The sequence below is a fragment of the Rutilus rutilus genome (genome assembly GCF_951802725.1).
Source record: "Rutilus rutilus genome assembly, chromosome: 17".
In the NCBI taxonomy this organism is placed as follows: Eukaryota; Metazoa; Chordata; class Actinopteri; order Cypriniformes; family Leuciscidae; genus Rutilus; species Rutilus rutilus.
The window spans coordinates 20,926,255-20,943,799 of NC_140230.1; the positions used below are offsets into that span (position 1 = coordinate 20,926,255).

A 17,545-nucleotide genomic window follows, 5' to 3' on the forward strand; every position below is an offset into this window, starting at 1 on the left:
GTTCATGTAGATTGTCTACAAACCAGAAGGTTGGTGGTTCAATCCCCGGTTCCACCTGACCAAGTGTCGAGGTGTCCTTGAGCAAGACACCTAACCCCAGCTGCTCCCGACGAGCTGGATCGCCTTGCATGGCTGACACCGCCGTCGGTGTATGAATGAGTGAGTGAATGGGTGAATGTGAGGCAATATTGTAAAGCGCTTTGGTGGCCATTGGGTCTGTGAAAGCGCTATATAAATGCAGTCCATTTACCATTTACCATGGTTCTAAACAGTACCAAATTAGGGTTCTTTGGCTTGTAACAATAGCAGAACCCTTTTTGGTGCAAAATAGAACCCTTTTTATAAGGTTCCATAAAGAACCATGCTTTGAAAGTGCTATAGGACCTTAATGGTGTTATAAGGTTCAACGATATTTATTTTCATTAATATTAGTATGTTAGTATCTTCATAATTATTATTAATATTACTATGATTAATATTATTTTTTATTTAAAAAAGCCCTCTATCTGCCTGGTCTTATATCTTGTTGCCTCTATTTGGGTTTTACATGTTTTTTAAAAACAGCATGTTGTGTCAATTAGGTACTTTTTTTATCGACATGGCAGATTGTAGCAAAAATTACAGTGCTCTAACAACAGAGGTTAGCTGAATACATTAATAAATAAAAATTGACATTGAGCACGATTTAGATGTAATGAAGACCAAGTTCCAGTGAAATATCTTCACAATCCCCAGTCTTTACGTCCTTCATGTGTGTATTCTGAGAGGCAGTTTCTCTCTGCAGATGATGAGGTTATGATATGTGACAGCATCTGAAATACACAATTGAGTTTAGAGTTACATTGTTTCTCTTCCATTTGTTCATGAAGGCCAAAATTAACAAAAAATGGACAGAATGAGCCCTTTACCATGTTAAAAGGAAAAAGTGACAAAGTCATGGTATAGCTTTAATGTTTTTTTGTGACTGGGTATGTTAAGGCATAAAGTCATAATAAATAAAATCAAACAATATGGATCATAAATTGCATATCTCTGTTACTTACTTTGAGGAGAAGAGAAGATGAGGATCCTTTAACTGAACAGAGCTGCTCACACTTAAATGTTCTATTAAATTAAAAAGAGAAAAAGACATGATTGTTAGGAAATGATTGTTACAATTTTTAAAGTTATAATTTATATACATTTTAAGAAAGAAATCATTTACCTGTTGAGATATGTTGACAGTCTGTGTAGTAACTGTAGTTGTAGCTGAGCTCCAGAAAATCAGTAATGAGGAGGCTTTGACAGTTACAGATTTGAAAAACAAAAAGGCGGGAGTAAAGAACCCTAAACTCTAACACAAAGAACCATTTCAGCAAATAAAGGGTTCTTCAGGACGATTGGATACTAAATAGAACTGTTACTGCGTGTAAAGATCCTTTAAAGAACCTTCTTTTTTTAGAGTGTAGGGTAGGCAATTTGTTTTTTTTTATTAACACTTTTTGCTACACTGGTGAATTTGTTTGCATTTTACCTTAAAGACAGAACTACTTCTGTTAATTTGGGGGGGGGGGGGGGGGGACGTGAATTTGACTTGGTTACATGAGACTCACAGACAGCGGTTATACAAACAAAACTAGACAAGATACAATGGAAACATGAGGGCTATTTATACACCAAGACTAATGACTGTGAACAACCATCTCCGGCACAGACACCGTGTCCGGCATGGTCACCGTATCCGGCAGGGACACCGTCTCTGGCATGGTCACCGTCTCTGGCATGGTCACCGTCTCCGGCACGTACACTGGCATGAACACGGACACCGGCACGGACATCGTCTCCGGCGTGACCACCATCTCCGGCACGGACACCAGAACCGGCCCCGTCTCCGTGAGGGACACCGGCAACTAACCAACTGTGTTTATGTAAACCTTGCATGTATTTGACAGTTTTAACCCAAAAAGACTCGAAAGATAACTTAGTCCAGTAACCAGACGCTGTTTGACAGGCTTTTAAGTGCATGTGCGCTTTGGGTATATGCGCTCAGTGTATGCCGCAAGGCTTTAAAGCACATGCAAATAATGAACTTTTGTGAATTCCAGTATCACATGTATCACATCTTGACCTCTGCATTAACATGTGATGTGAATGTATGTCGCATTGTACAGTATGTTGGGACGGAGGCGCCAGAACTGCAACTGATAGAATACACTGTAACACGATACTACTATATTTCTTCAAAAGCAGATTGTGGAGACATTTTAATCATCCACGATCAAAAAATCGTGATATCGCTCACCCCTATGTATACCTTCTGTGTCTCAGGACCAAAACATTTTCGTCCAATCATTGCATTCAGTCCGAACGCAATGATATGTTGTCCTACCTGCCCATCAACTTATGTATTTCCATACCTCCGTACCTTGCTCATCAGCATGTTGTCGACAGTCACCGATGGGCGCCGGAAACAAACAGCAGTTATCTACAGTTCCTCCTGGACCAAAACAACAAAGCATAAATGCTGCGTTCACGACATGTCGTAACCGTTATTAGAGATGGCAACAGGGGCCCGGGAAGATGTTTTAGGTTGGGGGTGGTGTGTTTTTTTTATTTTGGTGGGGTTTTGATATCCAGAGTGGACGAATTATTCCTATGCACACTGCAACGGTCACAATATGACGTCACACTCTACGCGTATGTTTAAAGTCCCTGTAAAGTCAAAATTAAGTAGCCTATGTGTTCAGAGTTTGTCACACCACAGAAACATGTGTTATTAGCCACCCAGCCAAATTTGAATGATAAAAAAAGCCGGCAAGTACATAAAATAAGCTATCAAAATCTTGAAAAAATGAGCAGTAGTCTCTGCTCTTAAACGCTGGGGGCGTGTCCGCTGGCTGCGCTGAAACCACGCCCACTCGCGGGAAAGCTGCATACAGCCGGAATGGATGCTCCTAAGTTTTACAAAGCCATGTTCATGCCTGGACTAACGTTACCTACTATAATTATAACATAAGCACACAAGGCAACTTACACTCATTGGTGGGCTCGCACTGCCGACGATGGCACCAGTTGTCGGCGCGACGGGAGGATGAAGGCCGAGGCGGGAGATAATCGGTTCGGCCCCATTCACAGCGGATTATCTGTGAATCCCAGTTGTCTCCGACGAAAGTTTATAAAACTATCCCGTGTAAAATGATCACTACAGAGGCGGGTTTTGGCGGTGATCCTCAGCTGTCCATCAAGGTGGCTCTTCACAAAATTAATCCACCTCTTCTTGATGTGATAGTTTTTCGTAAAATTAAATAAGGACACCGATCTGTTTTGTACGTGATCGCATCCAGGTAGTACGCATTTCCGTGACGAAGGCATAGCTAGCTAGCAAACTGTAGTCTGTAGTAACTAATAGTACTGACAGTAACTCGCGATCGGCAAACTGATGTGAATGAATGTGCTATATTGTTAGGGGAGGGGCAGCGTCAGGGGCTCCAGTGCGTCATCAAGTAGGGGCGTGTCCAGGAGCTCAGGGTCTTCAGTGCGTCATCGAGCCCCCGTTTTAGCCCCGCCCCAAAAATCCGTAATACAGCAATGGTGAAAAACTGTTTAACGGTCTAACTCCACAATTCAGTACTTCACAGTTCACAGTCTTTGTTATATGTTTTAGCAATACATTTCTAACATTTATAATGTGTTTAGAATTTTTTTTTAGAATTGCCTTTACAGGGACTTTAAAAAAACATAATTCGATATACACGGGTTTCTTGTATACAAACAATACTGGATGCGCGCGCATCCAGGAGGCAGAAAACCGCTATCTGTTATGCCGAGTTCTGTAAAAGAACATTGTAATTAACGTAGATTTCACATTGTTTGTAATTTCTTGTTGACTCAATAATAAATGGCAATTTCAGAGTTGGATCTGTTTGTTTGTGTTTCATATTAATATAACATTATGTAAAACGTCCAACTGTTTACGAATCAAAATCCGGACATACTGTGATGCATGTATGAATTATCATGTTAGACTAAGTTAGTAATGTAATAGCCAATGTTAGCAGTGCAGCACCTATAGAGCCCGAATTTGCTTTTATATAAATTAACCTTGTTTACGTTACTTTACGACCTGCAACATTTCATGACTGCACACATATAACGTTACTTTACTGTAAATCAAAGATTTGACGATGGATTATGTGGGAAGCCTTAGTACCTCCGACCGTGGTGATTATATAAAAAAACTTACTCTCAGCAATGGTGAGATCTTGCCAGATCCCTTTGGATTGTGGATGACAAGAAGTGGCCAGCAATTGTATGGCCTGATATATATAATTATCTTATTCAGACACCAAGTGTGTATACAAGAGAAATGATTAGAGCATACAAATCCCTTGATGCATACAACTACGTGCTATGTGGTCATGTGCAGCTCATCAAATTATGAATAGAAAGAATATAATATACAACTTCCTCCTTCTGTCCCATTCTTCCATTTGCCTAGATTTGGAATTACTTGCAACATGTATAATTTAAATGAGCAGATAAAACACAACAGATAGGCCTGCATGTAAATAAATTACGCAACAACTCCTTGGCATTTTGACTTAGCGACAACACCACCACTATGCTACTAGCCTAAACCCTCTTTACTCCGGTACGAAGACCGCGGTCTTTCTGCCTCCAGGTTGCGTGCGCAAGCAGTGATGACGTCGCCGAGAAATCCATATGTATATAAATAGGCAATACTTTTTTATTAGCTCACTTAAAGTGTTTATTACAAATAAATTACTAAATGCTAAAAATGAATAAATGTAACGTTATATGAACAAAAATTTGACGTTGCATTAACAATCCGGTGAAAACAGCACCCCTACTTTCCGCGCCCCCGGATGGCAACCCGTGACGTACTGCTCGAGCTGTTTTATGCGGATTCATGCGTTTCTATGTCAACACTATCAGCGCCGACATGAATCTGCAGCAGTCAGGTGGTAGGCCTACAAGTCAGAATTCTGTAAGTTGTTTACGTTCATTATTGTTGTAATGTTATGTGCTTTGAGACATGACATGAGGTTATTATTTAACACCGTCTCTCGTGACGCTTGGCAGAATCTGTTGTGTGCATTCATGTGTTTTGAAGGAGGCGTGGCTTTGAAGCGCACTCTAAAGGGAGGGTGGGATCTCATGCTTAGTTTCAAAGCTAGCTTGCTATTACCTTTCCCTAACTTTAATTCTAAGTTATACTGACATATTAGTAAAATACAATGAATAGTCTACGTTTTTTTGATGCGAAAACAAAAAATCCCTAGTGAAGTGTAAGTGGCCACTCTTTCAGAACAGGAAAATCTCTATTCCTCCCAGTTATTACAGACAGTACCCCCTTCAAAAACATACATTTCCAATACAAGTTCCTGGTTTTGTGAATTTGTCAGAATTGAATTGTTTAGCAAACAATGATACTGTTGCCGGGCAGACACTTTCGCTCTTGTACAGCTTACTATAGTTGAATGAATGTGGACCAGATTCAAGAATGACTCATGTCAACAAATGTCCATTCAAACATGTGGTCATAAATGAGTAAGACTGTAAGGTCAAGGAAATTATCTTGTGGGTCACTTTTTCCAAACCTACAAGCACAACTTTCCAGTGGAATGGACTATTTGAATACATTAATTCAATCGTGCTGTTTAGCCAAGCACTTTATCCCTGTCCCCTATAATCTTGTAACCTATCTTTCACAATACCATAAATGTATTCTGATGAAAAGCATTAAACTTATATGCTTACACTGTTGTATGGCAAAAAATATGTTATGTTTCTTTTTTTGGAGGACTAAATATGCAAAATGCACTGCTTGTTCTAGCTGCAAGCGAAGAGGAAATCTCGAAAGCACTAAACAACCACATTGAGCTACAATATGCTGCAGTCTTGAGGTAATAAAGACAGGATAATAGTGTAGAAGCCCAAAATTCCACTGAGGGTTTTATCGGTTTTTGAGAGCGCTGTTCGTTGCTATTGTTGTTTTGAGCATCGATTTGGAAAAGCAGACTCGTTTTGCGAAAGCTCAGAGTGAACATCAGTCTTGGATGATGAGAAACCCAACCCTATCTTATTTCCAGCTGAATAGCCAATCAGATCACACCAATCACAGTCACCATGGCCTTTGATTGGCTACCGATGACATCATTACTACAGAAAGTAAAACACATCACCAATTAATGACAAAATGCTGTTCAATCAGCCAATCAGCTTGCTGTTTGGAAGCCCCTGACAACATGCCTTCCAGGCTGACTGTCCTTTCTTTCTCTCATCCTTCAGACAACTCAAAAACACAAAATATTACACTAACATGAATACAGCTTTTTGAAAAGACCAGATCAGAGACACACCTGATGAGCTTGACATCCTTCTACATAATGATTCTGGGATCTTTTTTTGTTTTGTTTTTCATATACAAGTCAACATAATTATAATAGTAGCATGAGGCTGACCGGTGTCCCCTACTACACATAGCCATTACTCACAATGACGTTATATATTTGGCACTGCATATTCAATCTGACTTGCGAGATAAAGTCAGGTTGAGCGTGGCTGAGCAATACTCACTGATAACTGCAATGCAACATCAGTTGTACCAGTCTGATATTAAAAGGAGTTTACAAGGTATCAGGGTCAACGAGATAGAAAAGGGAAAACATCTGAGTGAGCGATGAGGGTCTGTGTTGGAGAAAACCATTTGTAAGGTCCTAACACAATCAACCTTTCAAGATCACTGGCAAAGCAAGCCTATGCCCTGACCAGGTTTTTCAAAGGAAATGACAAAAGCAAGGTTTGAACAATATAATCAACAATAGACAATTAACCTATTATTTATTTTCCAACATTGCTGTAATTAACCTATGGATTTCATGGCTAGGACATATTCAAAGGTGTTTTTTGGTCCATATCTAATTCACAAAAACATAGGAAGTTTTACTTTCACTAAAATGCTATTTTATTATGCTAATCCATTAAAGGAATAGTTCTGTCAGAATAAAAAAAAATCTGTCATCATTACTCACCCTCATGCTGTTCCAAACCTTTCTTTCTTCTTTCTTTTTTCACAATATCCTGCTTTGTTCCACAGAATAAAGAAAGTCCTAAAGGTTTGTAATGACGTAAGGGTGAGTAAATGACAACAAAGCTAAATCGATTTTGCACCTGCATTATTGATTTTCAAAATATAAAAATATATTTGTATGTTACACATACAAAAATAAAGTCCTAGAGGTTGGGAACGACGTGAATGTGTGTATAGGATTACAGAATTTTCCTTTTTGGGTGAACTATCCCTTTAAGAGGAATTCTAGAAGAATTTGTTGTTTCCATGCAACAAAAATAACGAAACGCTATGGGAACTGCACAGTGATATAGTGTACAAAAATTCACAGCTGTTCCTATACAGTGTATTTTACCATAGCAAGAAATTCAAGCAACTTAACAGAAGCCATACCATGAGAGATGATTACTTCACTATTTGACACGTTTAGAATCCACAGGCAGTTTACATGGTAATTCAGCAGCTCTCCCACTCCATCTACTGGTGACTCATTTCAACGGATGAGGTGCCAGATACCACAAATCCTTCCTCCATGCAAGACTGTGCATTCTTCTTTTTTTATACACATTATCTGTCTTCAGTTCAAGGATGTGACGAATACAATACAAATGGTAATCGCCCAGCTTCAGTTCATGTAATCTAATACCAAAGTGAGATATTTTAGCTTTTTTTTAAAACCTATTTAAATAAAAATGCACAATTTATTAGTACCATATTGAGTCTTACAGTTTTTCTCAATTGCTAAAACACAATTTCTGAAACCTTGCTCCTTTTTCTGAAAACATTAAACACAAAACCTCATCTTCAAGCACTCTTTACAAAACCTCTGACTCCTCTTGCTTTCGCCTCAAAACAGTTTTACCTGTGTTCAAAATCAAACACTGCTCTCAAATTATAAACAAAGTGATCAAAAATGATATACAGTATCAAGCAGTCAGTAAACAATACACCAAAAAAATAGAAAACACATTGTTTAAAACATATAGTTCTCGAAAGATATCTATGGACTGCTATTCTGTTTGTAGACTTACCCGTGACACCTTACTGTCCCATCAAAAAGTTCATTTGTGACATACTGTATGACTGGACTTAAATAAAAAGAACAGTAAAACAAAAAATCATAGTTCTCAGGGAGAAGTAAATTTTTAATCTCAAAACAAATTTAACATTTTTCGTCATTGTCTTTTGATGAACGAAAACATGTTCTATCATAGTAGCTCAAAATTGATCAGAAATTACTACTCTGCTTTGCTCTTTGCAAATTTTTTTTTGTTCTTCCTCCTCCTTGTACCCCTATTTTTACATCTCACAAAATTGTCCTTTGTCTCCGTGATACTGTAATTCTTGTTCTTTGTTGATATGAGCCTGCAACCAGTCAAAATCTATTGAGCAGTCAGTACTGTTAACAAATGTTCAGGGCCATACAATTTGTTCATTGTACATTATACAGCCTACAATACACTGTACTACAGTATACAATACTGAAAGAGACAAAAATCAAAGGAGTAACCATGTGATCAATGTGCTTCTTCTTGTCTTTGTGCATCATTTGAAACAGGTTAAATCAATTTTGAGTCGTTGTGTTCAATCAATGACATGTGCTCTCTATTTGTATTTGATTGTTGCCACTTGTGTTTACCAGTATGGATGACGTGCATTAGAGCGCAGAATATATTTTGAGAATGAGAATGTGTTTAGAGTTTTGCTGAAAAGTCTAAGTGAGATCTGCAAATTGTGTTTTACCATGTGAAATGGTTTAAGGTATTGACAATAGACTGCACAATTAGCTAAATGAGTTCAGGCAACTGAGAACTTTGTTCAGCCGATGGGTTTTAGTGTTTTAGCAATCGAGAAAAACTGTAATAGATTAGTTTTTTTTTAAATGTTTAGTTGAGTATACGTTTTTTAAATCTGTTATCGGCCAATAAAAATGTAACTATCTTTGTTGGTTATCTTTATATGTCAGCACATATAAAGATCAGCACTGCTCAGAATTTTTAGATTTTGCAGCTCTATGAAAAACAAAACAAAATAAAAGATATTTGCTGACAGTTTGTCCATATTCACCAAATGCACTATATTATCATTTTGCCATTTTTGTGTAATTCAAACACTGACTATGTGGCTTCTTTGGAATCATTACTTTAAAAACGTACATATGAAAGTGTTAATGATTAGAGCTTTTTATAGCGACTCATAGGACTATTTGGAAATTCAATTTATATTCTGTGTATGTAAATGTGATTTAAGAAGATCAATCCCTTTTTCATGTGCTGTAAAACCCTTCTTATAACATGTCTATTAAAAAGATTGTTATTGGTATAAACAGTCAATCCATAAACAGAGACAACACAGAAGGCTTTCTCTGGGACATAAGTGAATTATTTCGATTTGGCCATATCTATACACTCCAAAATGAATAACACACTAACAACAGATTTAGTATGAGACTATTTAAAGTTGAAATAATCAACTCAGCAGCTCAGGATAGTGCAGAATTAGCTGAAAAAGGCATGCAGTGAAAATTACAGTATGCAAAACAGCTCAGCTATACAAATAAAATGTTTTTCCGGCATTTTCAAACTTTTAAAGGCCATAAAATAGAGAAGTAATTGGGAACAAAACATTCATCTGAAATACAAATGCAGCGAGTAAATTAGGATCTATAACCAAACTATATTGCGTTTGGAGAAATAAGTTAATTCGTGCTCAATTTCCATTAGTCAAAGAATATTCTAAGTAATAATATTCCAATCAATATTCCACAGAGAGAGAGAGAGAGAGAGAGAGAGAGAGAGAGAGAGAGGCATGAAATGCATGTACCAGAGGAAGTTCAAGTATTATGTGGCAGCACATTTATAAATTATCTTATTTTGGCACAAGAAAATATATTCAAAGATGTCAACAGAGATGATTAAAAATACTTCTGAGAAAGCAATTCATGTCCAGAGGAGATGGGGGAGAAATACTGGAAATACCGTGTTCAGCTCTTAAAGTGTCAGTTCTTCCAGAGGCCAATAGCTTTAGTTCAGTTCAGTATGTTTTACTGCAGCTGGTTTGCTCTCCTATGAGCTTGTTTTTGCATTACAAAGTCGGGTTGATAATGACTTCAATGACAAAGTCATCTAAGCCTGTTTCTCTTGACCACAATGGTGCCAGCCACAATGTCATACACAGTCCTGTTGTGCTGAAAGAATAGGAGTGTGATGAATGCCGGAAAAAAGAAAGCGATGGAGAAGTTCTTGTTTAACGCTCTCACCGTAGACCTAGAAGAAAATCATAAAACAAGAAGTTTCAATAGAAATTTTGGAAAAAGGTCTAATTTTTTTTTTTTAAATGACAAAGAGTGACATTAACAGCAGCACTGACGCAGAAAGCGTGACGTTTGTCGCTGGTACCACAAGAACTCGGTTTGGCTGAACCAGAACGGAGCTGTCACACGTGACCACTCGTAAGCCAATGAGAAACTTCCCTGGTGTCGCCCCACCAGCTCCCCAAATACATATGATCTGAAAACAATCAAAAACAGTTATGCAGGTCTTCATGAATTATTTCGGCAGATTAATTCAATTGTTTGAACTAACCTCATAAAAGCAAACTAATATCCTGTACACTAGAGCCACAAGCATCATCTTCTGCAATTCCTCCATTGACGTGTCCTCATCAATCTCCTCTACTATGAAGTGCATGGCAAACTTTGAGATGTCCCTAAAATTTGATTTTAAATGGGCAATGATTTGGTTTAATGAAAAACAGCATGAGTGATATGTAAAAAATTGAAATAAAAGATTCCAGACTCACTTCATTCCACTCAAGTGCACAATACTAAGGATAATTGTGGCTTTAATGAAGAAAAGAATGAAGAAATCCACCATTTCCGCCAAGAACCTTTGCAGAGGAGAGGGGATATAATATTCCCTACCTAGACAAAAAATAATACAAACATGAACTGCTTTTGTAAACTGAATCATTCTAATTACGAGGTACAATTTTATGCACCATCTTATATGTCTTAATATATTGGATATAATATTAAACTCACATAAAAAAAAAAAAAGAGATGTAAACAATATTAGTTTCCTTTAATAACAATTAAGTGAACATAGGGGTGATTTCACTACTTTAATATGAGCATAAATTTCCACTTTTGCCATGTCTCATAGATCCATGCACAAACTTAACATAAAACTGGCAATTATAAGGAAGAAATGGTGTTTCTTCATCTCCCCTTTCTCCAATAACAATGTCTCAAACAAAACATTTTCATATGAATTTTGATGTAATTGGTAATCATTTCATAGGTTTTGTTTCACTATAAAACACTATATCCTGTTAGATAAAACTACAGAAATAGGCATAAAAAAAACCCCACACATTAATGTAAATGTCAATGCATCACTGAACAAATTTCAGCTGACTTTCTATCCAATTAGACACCATGTTAATGTCAGTTTTTACATAATGAAGCCATAATAATAGACGTTGAGCACCTGAGCTTGAGAAAATCATATTTCTAAGAGTCTGGCATACCATGTTAAAGAAATGGTATTTAATTTAACTTAGACACTCAATCACATGCATAAACTAAACACAGTCCAAGAAGGCTCGTTTACATCTATACACAAAGTACTGAGCTGTCATATCCAACGCTAGCGATGAATATAATATTGCAGCTGGCAGTTTTAACAACAAAGAAAGTTAATAAAGGATGTATTAATTATTATGTATAATTACCAGGCTGTTGAGCATTTCCATTGGGTTGCTGTTGTTGTTGTTGTGGCGGCAGCTGCGCAGGCGCTGTGGCAGGAGCTCGAGAACTCTGTCCGCTCGCGTCAGCAGCAGCACCCGCCGCGTTCGCACCTGCAGCTGGAAAACCAAACGGGCTGCTAAACCAATTCCGAAGGTCTCCATTAGGCATATCTGTACCCCATGTCATCGCTCCTGGCGTTTCATTTGTTCCTTGTGTTGGGAAACACGGTGGGAAGGAAAACGCAGACATGGCTATCCAGCTCTGCCAGTTCATATAGCTGTAGTAGTACTGCCACATCCACTCTTGTAATTTTTCGCAGTACTCTGTGGTGGTAACAGCGGTGGAGGTGTCTTGTTTGCCCTGGGAACAGGGCTTGTGAATATTTGTTTTCATGTTTTCGCCGTCCCTAGTTCTACTGTTTTTTGCCAACGATTTCTCCTTATCACCAGCGTTTTCGTCTAACTCCGCCATGACACTTTTGTTATGTGACGATTTAATCAACTTCCGGCAATATTTCGTAGTGCATAATAAAAGTAATAGAATAGAGGACATGAGCAAAAGCGCAACCTCTTCTGTTGCCTAGAGGTGTTTCTCTGTGGTATGCAATTGATGGATTTGCAGTTGTTGCTATTTACACTTAATAAGAATATAATCATTTATAAATATATATTTGGGGAGAGCGGGGTAAGATGTGCCATCCCCCTTAAATAGCATTTGTTCTAGCATTTTTAGTGTTCTCAAATGATTAAAAATCATATCAAATGGATAACAGTAGACACTTTAATGAATTTAACTTAAAGTACATTAAAGTGAACATCTATTACAACATATTAGACATGATGGAGTCATGTTTATAAAAAATGGGGGTAAGAATATCTGTCAAAACCCATACCATGTAGGCTACATTGCCCTTCTTTTACTTTGAAAATAACTCAGTCACAGCTATGTAATATCTATTTGACTTAATTCAATGGCTATTTCATTATTAAACTGTTAGCTATTTTACTGATTTAAATGTAATATTTAAATTCTATTATATAATTAATAATTAATTTATAAATATATAATTGGGGATAGCGGGGTAAGATTTGCCACTCCCTTAAAATAGCATTTGTTCTAGGATTTTTAGTGTTCTCAAATTATAAAAAATCATATCAAATGGATAAAAGTAGACACTTTAATGAATTTAACTTAAAGTACAGTGACATGACAGTGAACATTTATTACAACGTTACAGACACGATGGAGTCATGTTTATAAAAATGGGGGTAAGAATATGTCTCAAAAACCATGCCATGTACATCACATTGCCCTTCATTTACTTCTAAAATAACTCACAACTATGCAATATCTATTTTACTTAATTCAATAGCTATTTTATTATTAAACTGTTTGCTATTTTACTGATTTACTGTTTTAAATTCAATAATTAATTTATAATATGGTACAGAGACACAATGGAGTCATGTAAAAAAAAAAAAGAGGGTAATATTGTGTCTCAAAACCCAGAGCCAATGTGAGACAGGTGTCGAGTGGGACAGAAATCATGATGATCCTAAACCGCATCAACGACAAAGTCCAATTAATTGAAGCAATAATAAGAAAATTGTGATAATATCAAGGTACAAGTTCAGAGCAGCAAAGATGTACTCTTCTGGACTGATGCTGTATTTGTGCTTTCCACCCAGTATGAGCTGCGTGTCCATCACCAGGTACTACATATAGATAATGAAAGGGAGAGACAGTAAGATAATGACAGCAGTAAAGTGGTATTATTAAGACAATAACTGATTGTTGGCAGAACATAATATTGATACTGTGCCAGCTTCATTGCACACACTATACGTCCAGTGACTGACTCATAAGGATTATTCATCTTTACACACAAAGCTGCACCGTATAAAGCAAGAAAGAAGTGTATTTACCACAGAGAAGACCAAAGTTCCCAACGATGCATAAAGGATGTACAAATACTGTGGAATATGAAAGTTTGCATGAATGAATATAAACAAGTAAACATTTTTGATAAGAGAAGGAATTTGAGGATTTACCTGCGATCTCAGAATTGCACAAAGCAATGCAAATGAAAACAGCGTCCAGCCCATTGCCCATATGCTTCCTGAAGCAGCTGTGAAATCCCACTAAAAACAAGCAAAGACTGGTTTACGTACTTTTTATAACTTAACAAATCGTTCATTTTAATTATGAAACTTAGTAATACAGTGCATATGGTCTGATGTCACTGCAGTTTTGTAATGAATGTACGTACTTTAGACTGCAATGAAAACAAACTCATTGCAAGAGACACCAAAGCAGTTGCACCCACTGCCCAGAGCACTGCCTCTGCCGAATAGTACCTGAAAAGATATGTCGGTTTCTTACTATAACACTGGCTGTGTAACTAAATTGTTCAATTGTTGAAGTTCAATTTCTTGGAGTAATTGAAGTGCATTTAAATCAGTTCCAATGATGCTTTTCACTCACACTACAACTGATCCAAGGAGAAGGCCCTCTGCAATTGTCTGTGTGAGAAAACAGCACTTAGCATTTACAAAATGATTCCATTTGATGCTCACCACAATTAAATACTACAGTTGTTCTGTGATTTACTTACAAAGAGCCCTAGGAAGATGAAGTTTAAGGGAACTTTCCGACGGATGTCACCACAACAGATGAGCACAATGATTAAAGCAAATGTTACACCCCTTGTGAAATTTAACCAGACATAAGAAGTCAGTGTAACATATTCAGTTAAACACAATTTATGCATATTATTTAGGACACACAAAAGAGAAGTGCTCACATCATAGTGTAGGTAAACCAGTATGTGCCTCTTACCCAGTCACTGAGTGTCTCCCTATAAGAAAAAGGCACGAGTGTATTAATAATAAACACACAACTACTGTCCAAAAAGTTTGGGGCCATACTATTTTTATTTTATTTTAAAATACAAGTCTAAAATGCTTAAGCCTATGAAGTAACACTTAAGTACACTTCATTATCTGTTCTTTGAATTGAAATTAATTGAAGTAGGTGTGGCAAAATAAATACCAGTCTACTTACCAATAAAGAAAAGCACAGATGATTCCAACAGTTATTATTAGTTGAACCATAAGTGTCAAGTACACTTTTCTTATGAAACCTACATGAAGCACATTTGTAGACATGACACAAAAAAATCACAAAAAAACACAATTCTAATTTAGCACATCAAGAAACATTGAGCGTATTATGTTTTTATGTATTAACATAACCAAGAGACGGAAGTAATTTCAAGAGAGCACAGCTGACCTCTTCTTATGGCTGCATCTGAAAAGCAGTTCTCGTTCTCAAAGCCCAGGGTGTACTCTGGGGGTGCGCTGTCCGGAATCCCCATATTGACATGTTCAACAACGGGGGGCATCATGCCAGCGGTGGGCTGCCCAGCATTGTGCTGCGTTGCATTAGGATATTGCGGCGGGTAATAGGGGTTGTACGGAGGGGGAGACTGCTCTGTGTTCATATTGTGTCTTTCAACAAACCTAAGTGTATGTATAGACACACTTAATTTAGAAAATCGAGAGTAAATATATAACAAACTCTGAAACTGATGCTTTTATAATAGATGTAATCCACATAGACAAAGAGGCCTATATGCCAGCATTGTTATCTAATGACATATGACTAAGATTTAAAAATTTAGGGTGCCAAATTCTCCTTATGTAAAATTGTTACAATTTCCATCTAATACACAAATGTGGCATTATGATATTGTTCAATTTTTTACATTAAAACTGCCACTTACCTTTTAGTCTGGCACCACCGCTTCCTGTTGTGAGTTGTGCAGGGCAAAGTCTGTTCTCGATCAGTTTGTCTCCTGGGGGACGGACTTTACCTAGCCCATCAAATCAATACACAAACATTCATGAGAGCCAAGTTCATGTGTGTGTGTGTGTGTGTGTGTGTGTGATTTTTTGTTTTAAAATTCAACAAAGAATGAAAGATATTTCACAATGAAATGTACAATTTACAGTGATGTACCTCTACTGAGTGATTTTTGTTTTTATCATTTTAATTCATTTAAATTCATTTATATCACTTTAACTACATTGTCTCTAAAATAAAATAAAAATGATGCTTTATTTTAGAAGACAACCTCTTTGTGATGTAATTTAAGGGATACTTCACCCCAAAATTATTTTTTTAATTACATGGCTTGGTTGAATTCTAATGTAGAATGCAGTCTGTTATTAACAGACCGCTGCGAAGTATAACACACCGTTGCCATGAAAAACAGAGCATTGCTATGGACGCAGGATTCTAACCGTAGAGACGGAACGGACTATTTTCTTTAGCGGAAGCAATACAATCGTTTTTAAATCAATAAACTCCTTTTTAAATCAATATTTTGTGTCCAATTATTGATTTATTTGGTGGGTAGCCATGTAATAAGCGGGATAATGTAGAGCGAGGCGGTTGTTATAGCGAATACAACCCCGACAGGCTAATCGGGACCCCGACGCGAAGCGGAGGCCATACAACCGCCTCGCTCTACATTATCCCTTACTTATTTACTCACCACCATGTTCTCCAATTCAATACAAGTGAGCAGCTTATGACAAAAGGCACTATAAAGCATCATAAAAATAGTTCAGTTAAATCTGGACATATCCCTCACACAAAGCAATTGTGTAAATCTTTTATCACTTGAAATATAGAGCATAAGTAGTATGCACTACTGTTATGATACAACCCCAAATCAGAGAAAGTTGGGACACTGTACAAATTGTGAATAAAAACAGAATGCAATGATGTGGAAGTTTCAAATTTCAATATTTTATTCAAAATACAACATAGATGACATATCAAATGTTTAAACTGAGAAAATGTATCATTTTAAGGGAAAAATAAGTTGATTTTAAATTTCATGGCATCAACACATCTCAAAGTTGGGACAAGGCCATGTTTACCACTGTGTGGCATCCCCTCTTCTTTTTATAACAGTCTGCAAACGTCTGGGGACTGAGACAAGTTGCTCAAGTTTAGGAATAGGAATGTTGTCCCATTCTTGTCTAATACAGGCTTTTAGTTGCTCAACTGTCTTAGGTCTTTGTTGCATCTTCCTCTTTATGATGCACCAAATGTTTTCTATGGGTGAAAGATCTGGACTGCAGGCTGGCCATTTCAGTTCCCGGATCCTTCTACGCAGCCATGATATTGTAATTGATGCAGTATATGGTCTGGCATTGTCATGTTGGAAAATGCAAGGTCTTCCCTGAAAGAGACGACGTCTGGATGGGAGCATAATGTTGTTCTAGAACTTGGATATACCTTTCAGCATTGATGGTGCCTTTCCAGATGTGTAAGCTGCCCATGCCACACGCACTCATGCAACCCCATACCATCAGAGATGCAGGCTTCTGAACTGAGCGCTGATAACAACTTGGGTTGTCCTTGTCCTCTTTAGTCTGGATGACATGGAGTCCCAGTTTTCCAAAAAGAACTTCAAATTTTGATTCGTCTGACCACAGAACAGTTTTCCACTTTGCCACAGTCCATTTTTAATGAGCCTTGGCCCAGAGAAAACGCCTGCGCTTCTAGATCCTGTTTAGATATGGCTTCTTTTTTTACCTATAGAGTTTTAGCTGGCAACGGCGAATGGCACGGTGGATTGTGTTCACCGACAATGTTTTCTGGAAGTATTCCTGAGGCCATGTTGTGATTTCCATTACAGTAGCATTCCT

The 17,545-nt window shown here is 37.4% G+C and overlaps 2 protein-coding genes across 2 annotated transcripts; both read right to left on the minus strand.

Moving 5' to 3' along the window:
- Nucleotides 1-8,199: 8,199 nt before the first annotated feature.
- On the minus strand, nucleotides 8,200-12,424 carry fam8a1b (family with sequence similarity 8 member A1b). Its single transcript, XM_084384924.1, has 5 exons — nucleotides 11,807-12,424; nucleotides 10,874-10,994; nucleotides 10,657-10,780; nucleotides 10,442-10,581; nucleotides 8,200-10,338 (listed from the first exon to the last, which is right to left on the minus strand). Exons 1-5 carry the CDS (start codon nucleotides 12,372-12,374, stop codon nucleotides 10,194-10,196), a joined length of 1,098 nt encoding a protein of 365 aa, XP_084241050.1. The 5' UTR covers nucleotides 12,375-12,424; the 3' UTR covers nucleotides 8,200-10,193.
- A 561-nt stretch (nucleotides 12,425-12,985) lies between these two features.
- On the minus strand, nucleotides 12,986-15,690 carry LOC311276532 (protein lifeguard 1). The gene is made up of 10 exons (XM_084386233.1): nucleotides 15,607-15,690; nucleotides 15,114-15,343; nucleotides 14,886-14,964; nucleotides 14,626-14,679; nucleotides 14,437-14,527; nucleotides 14,307-14,344; nucleotides 14,092-14,179; nucleotides 13,874-13,963; nucleotides 13,748-13,795; nucleotides 12,986-13,537 (listed from the first exon to the last, which is right to left on the minus strand). The coding sequence occupies exons 2-10, from the start codon at nucleotides 15,322-15,324 to the stop codon at nucleotides 13,388-13,390; spliced, it is 849 nt and encodes a 282-aa protein (XP_084242359.1). The 5' UTR covers nucleotides 15,325-15,343; nucleotides 15,607-15,690; the 3' UTR covers nucleotides 12,986-13,387.
- Nucleotides 15,691-17,545: the final 1,855 nt, after the last annotated feature.

Bases quoted from the DNA above. Each gene is read 5' to 3' on its own strand.
- fam8a1b (XM_084384924.1), bottom strand. From the start codon at position 12,374: ATGTCCTCTATTCTATTACTTTTATTATGCACTACGAAATATTGCCGG. The intron at 10,995-11,806 runs GTAATTATACAT...TTTTTTGTCTAG, and splicing joins TGGAAATGCTCAACAGCCTG to GTAGGGAATATTATATCCCC. The intron at 10,781-10,873 runs GTGAGTCTGGAA...ATCAAATTTTAG, and splicing joins GTGCACTTGAGTGGAATGAA to GGACATCTCAAAGTTTGCCA.
- LOC311276532 (XM_084386233.1), bottom strand. From the start codon at position 15,324: ATGAACACAGAGCAGTCTCCCCCTCCGTACAACCCCTATTACCCGCCG. The intron at 14,965-15,113 runs GTCAGCTGTGCT...TGCTTCATGTAG, and splicing joins AGATGCAGCCATAAGAAGAG to GTTTCATAAGAAAAGTGTAC. The intron at 14,680-14,885 runs GTAAGTAGACTG...TTTTTCTTATAG, and splicing joins ATCTGTGCTTTTCTTTATTG to GGAGACACTCAGTGACTGGG.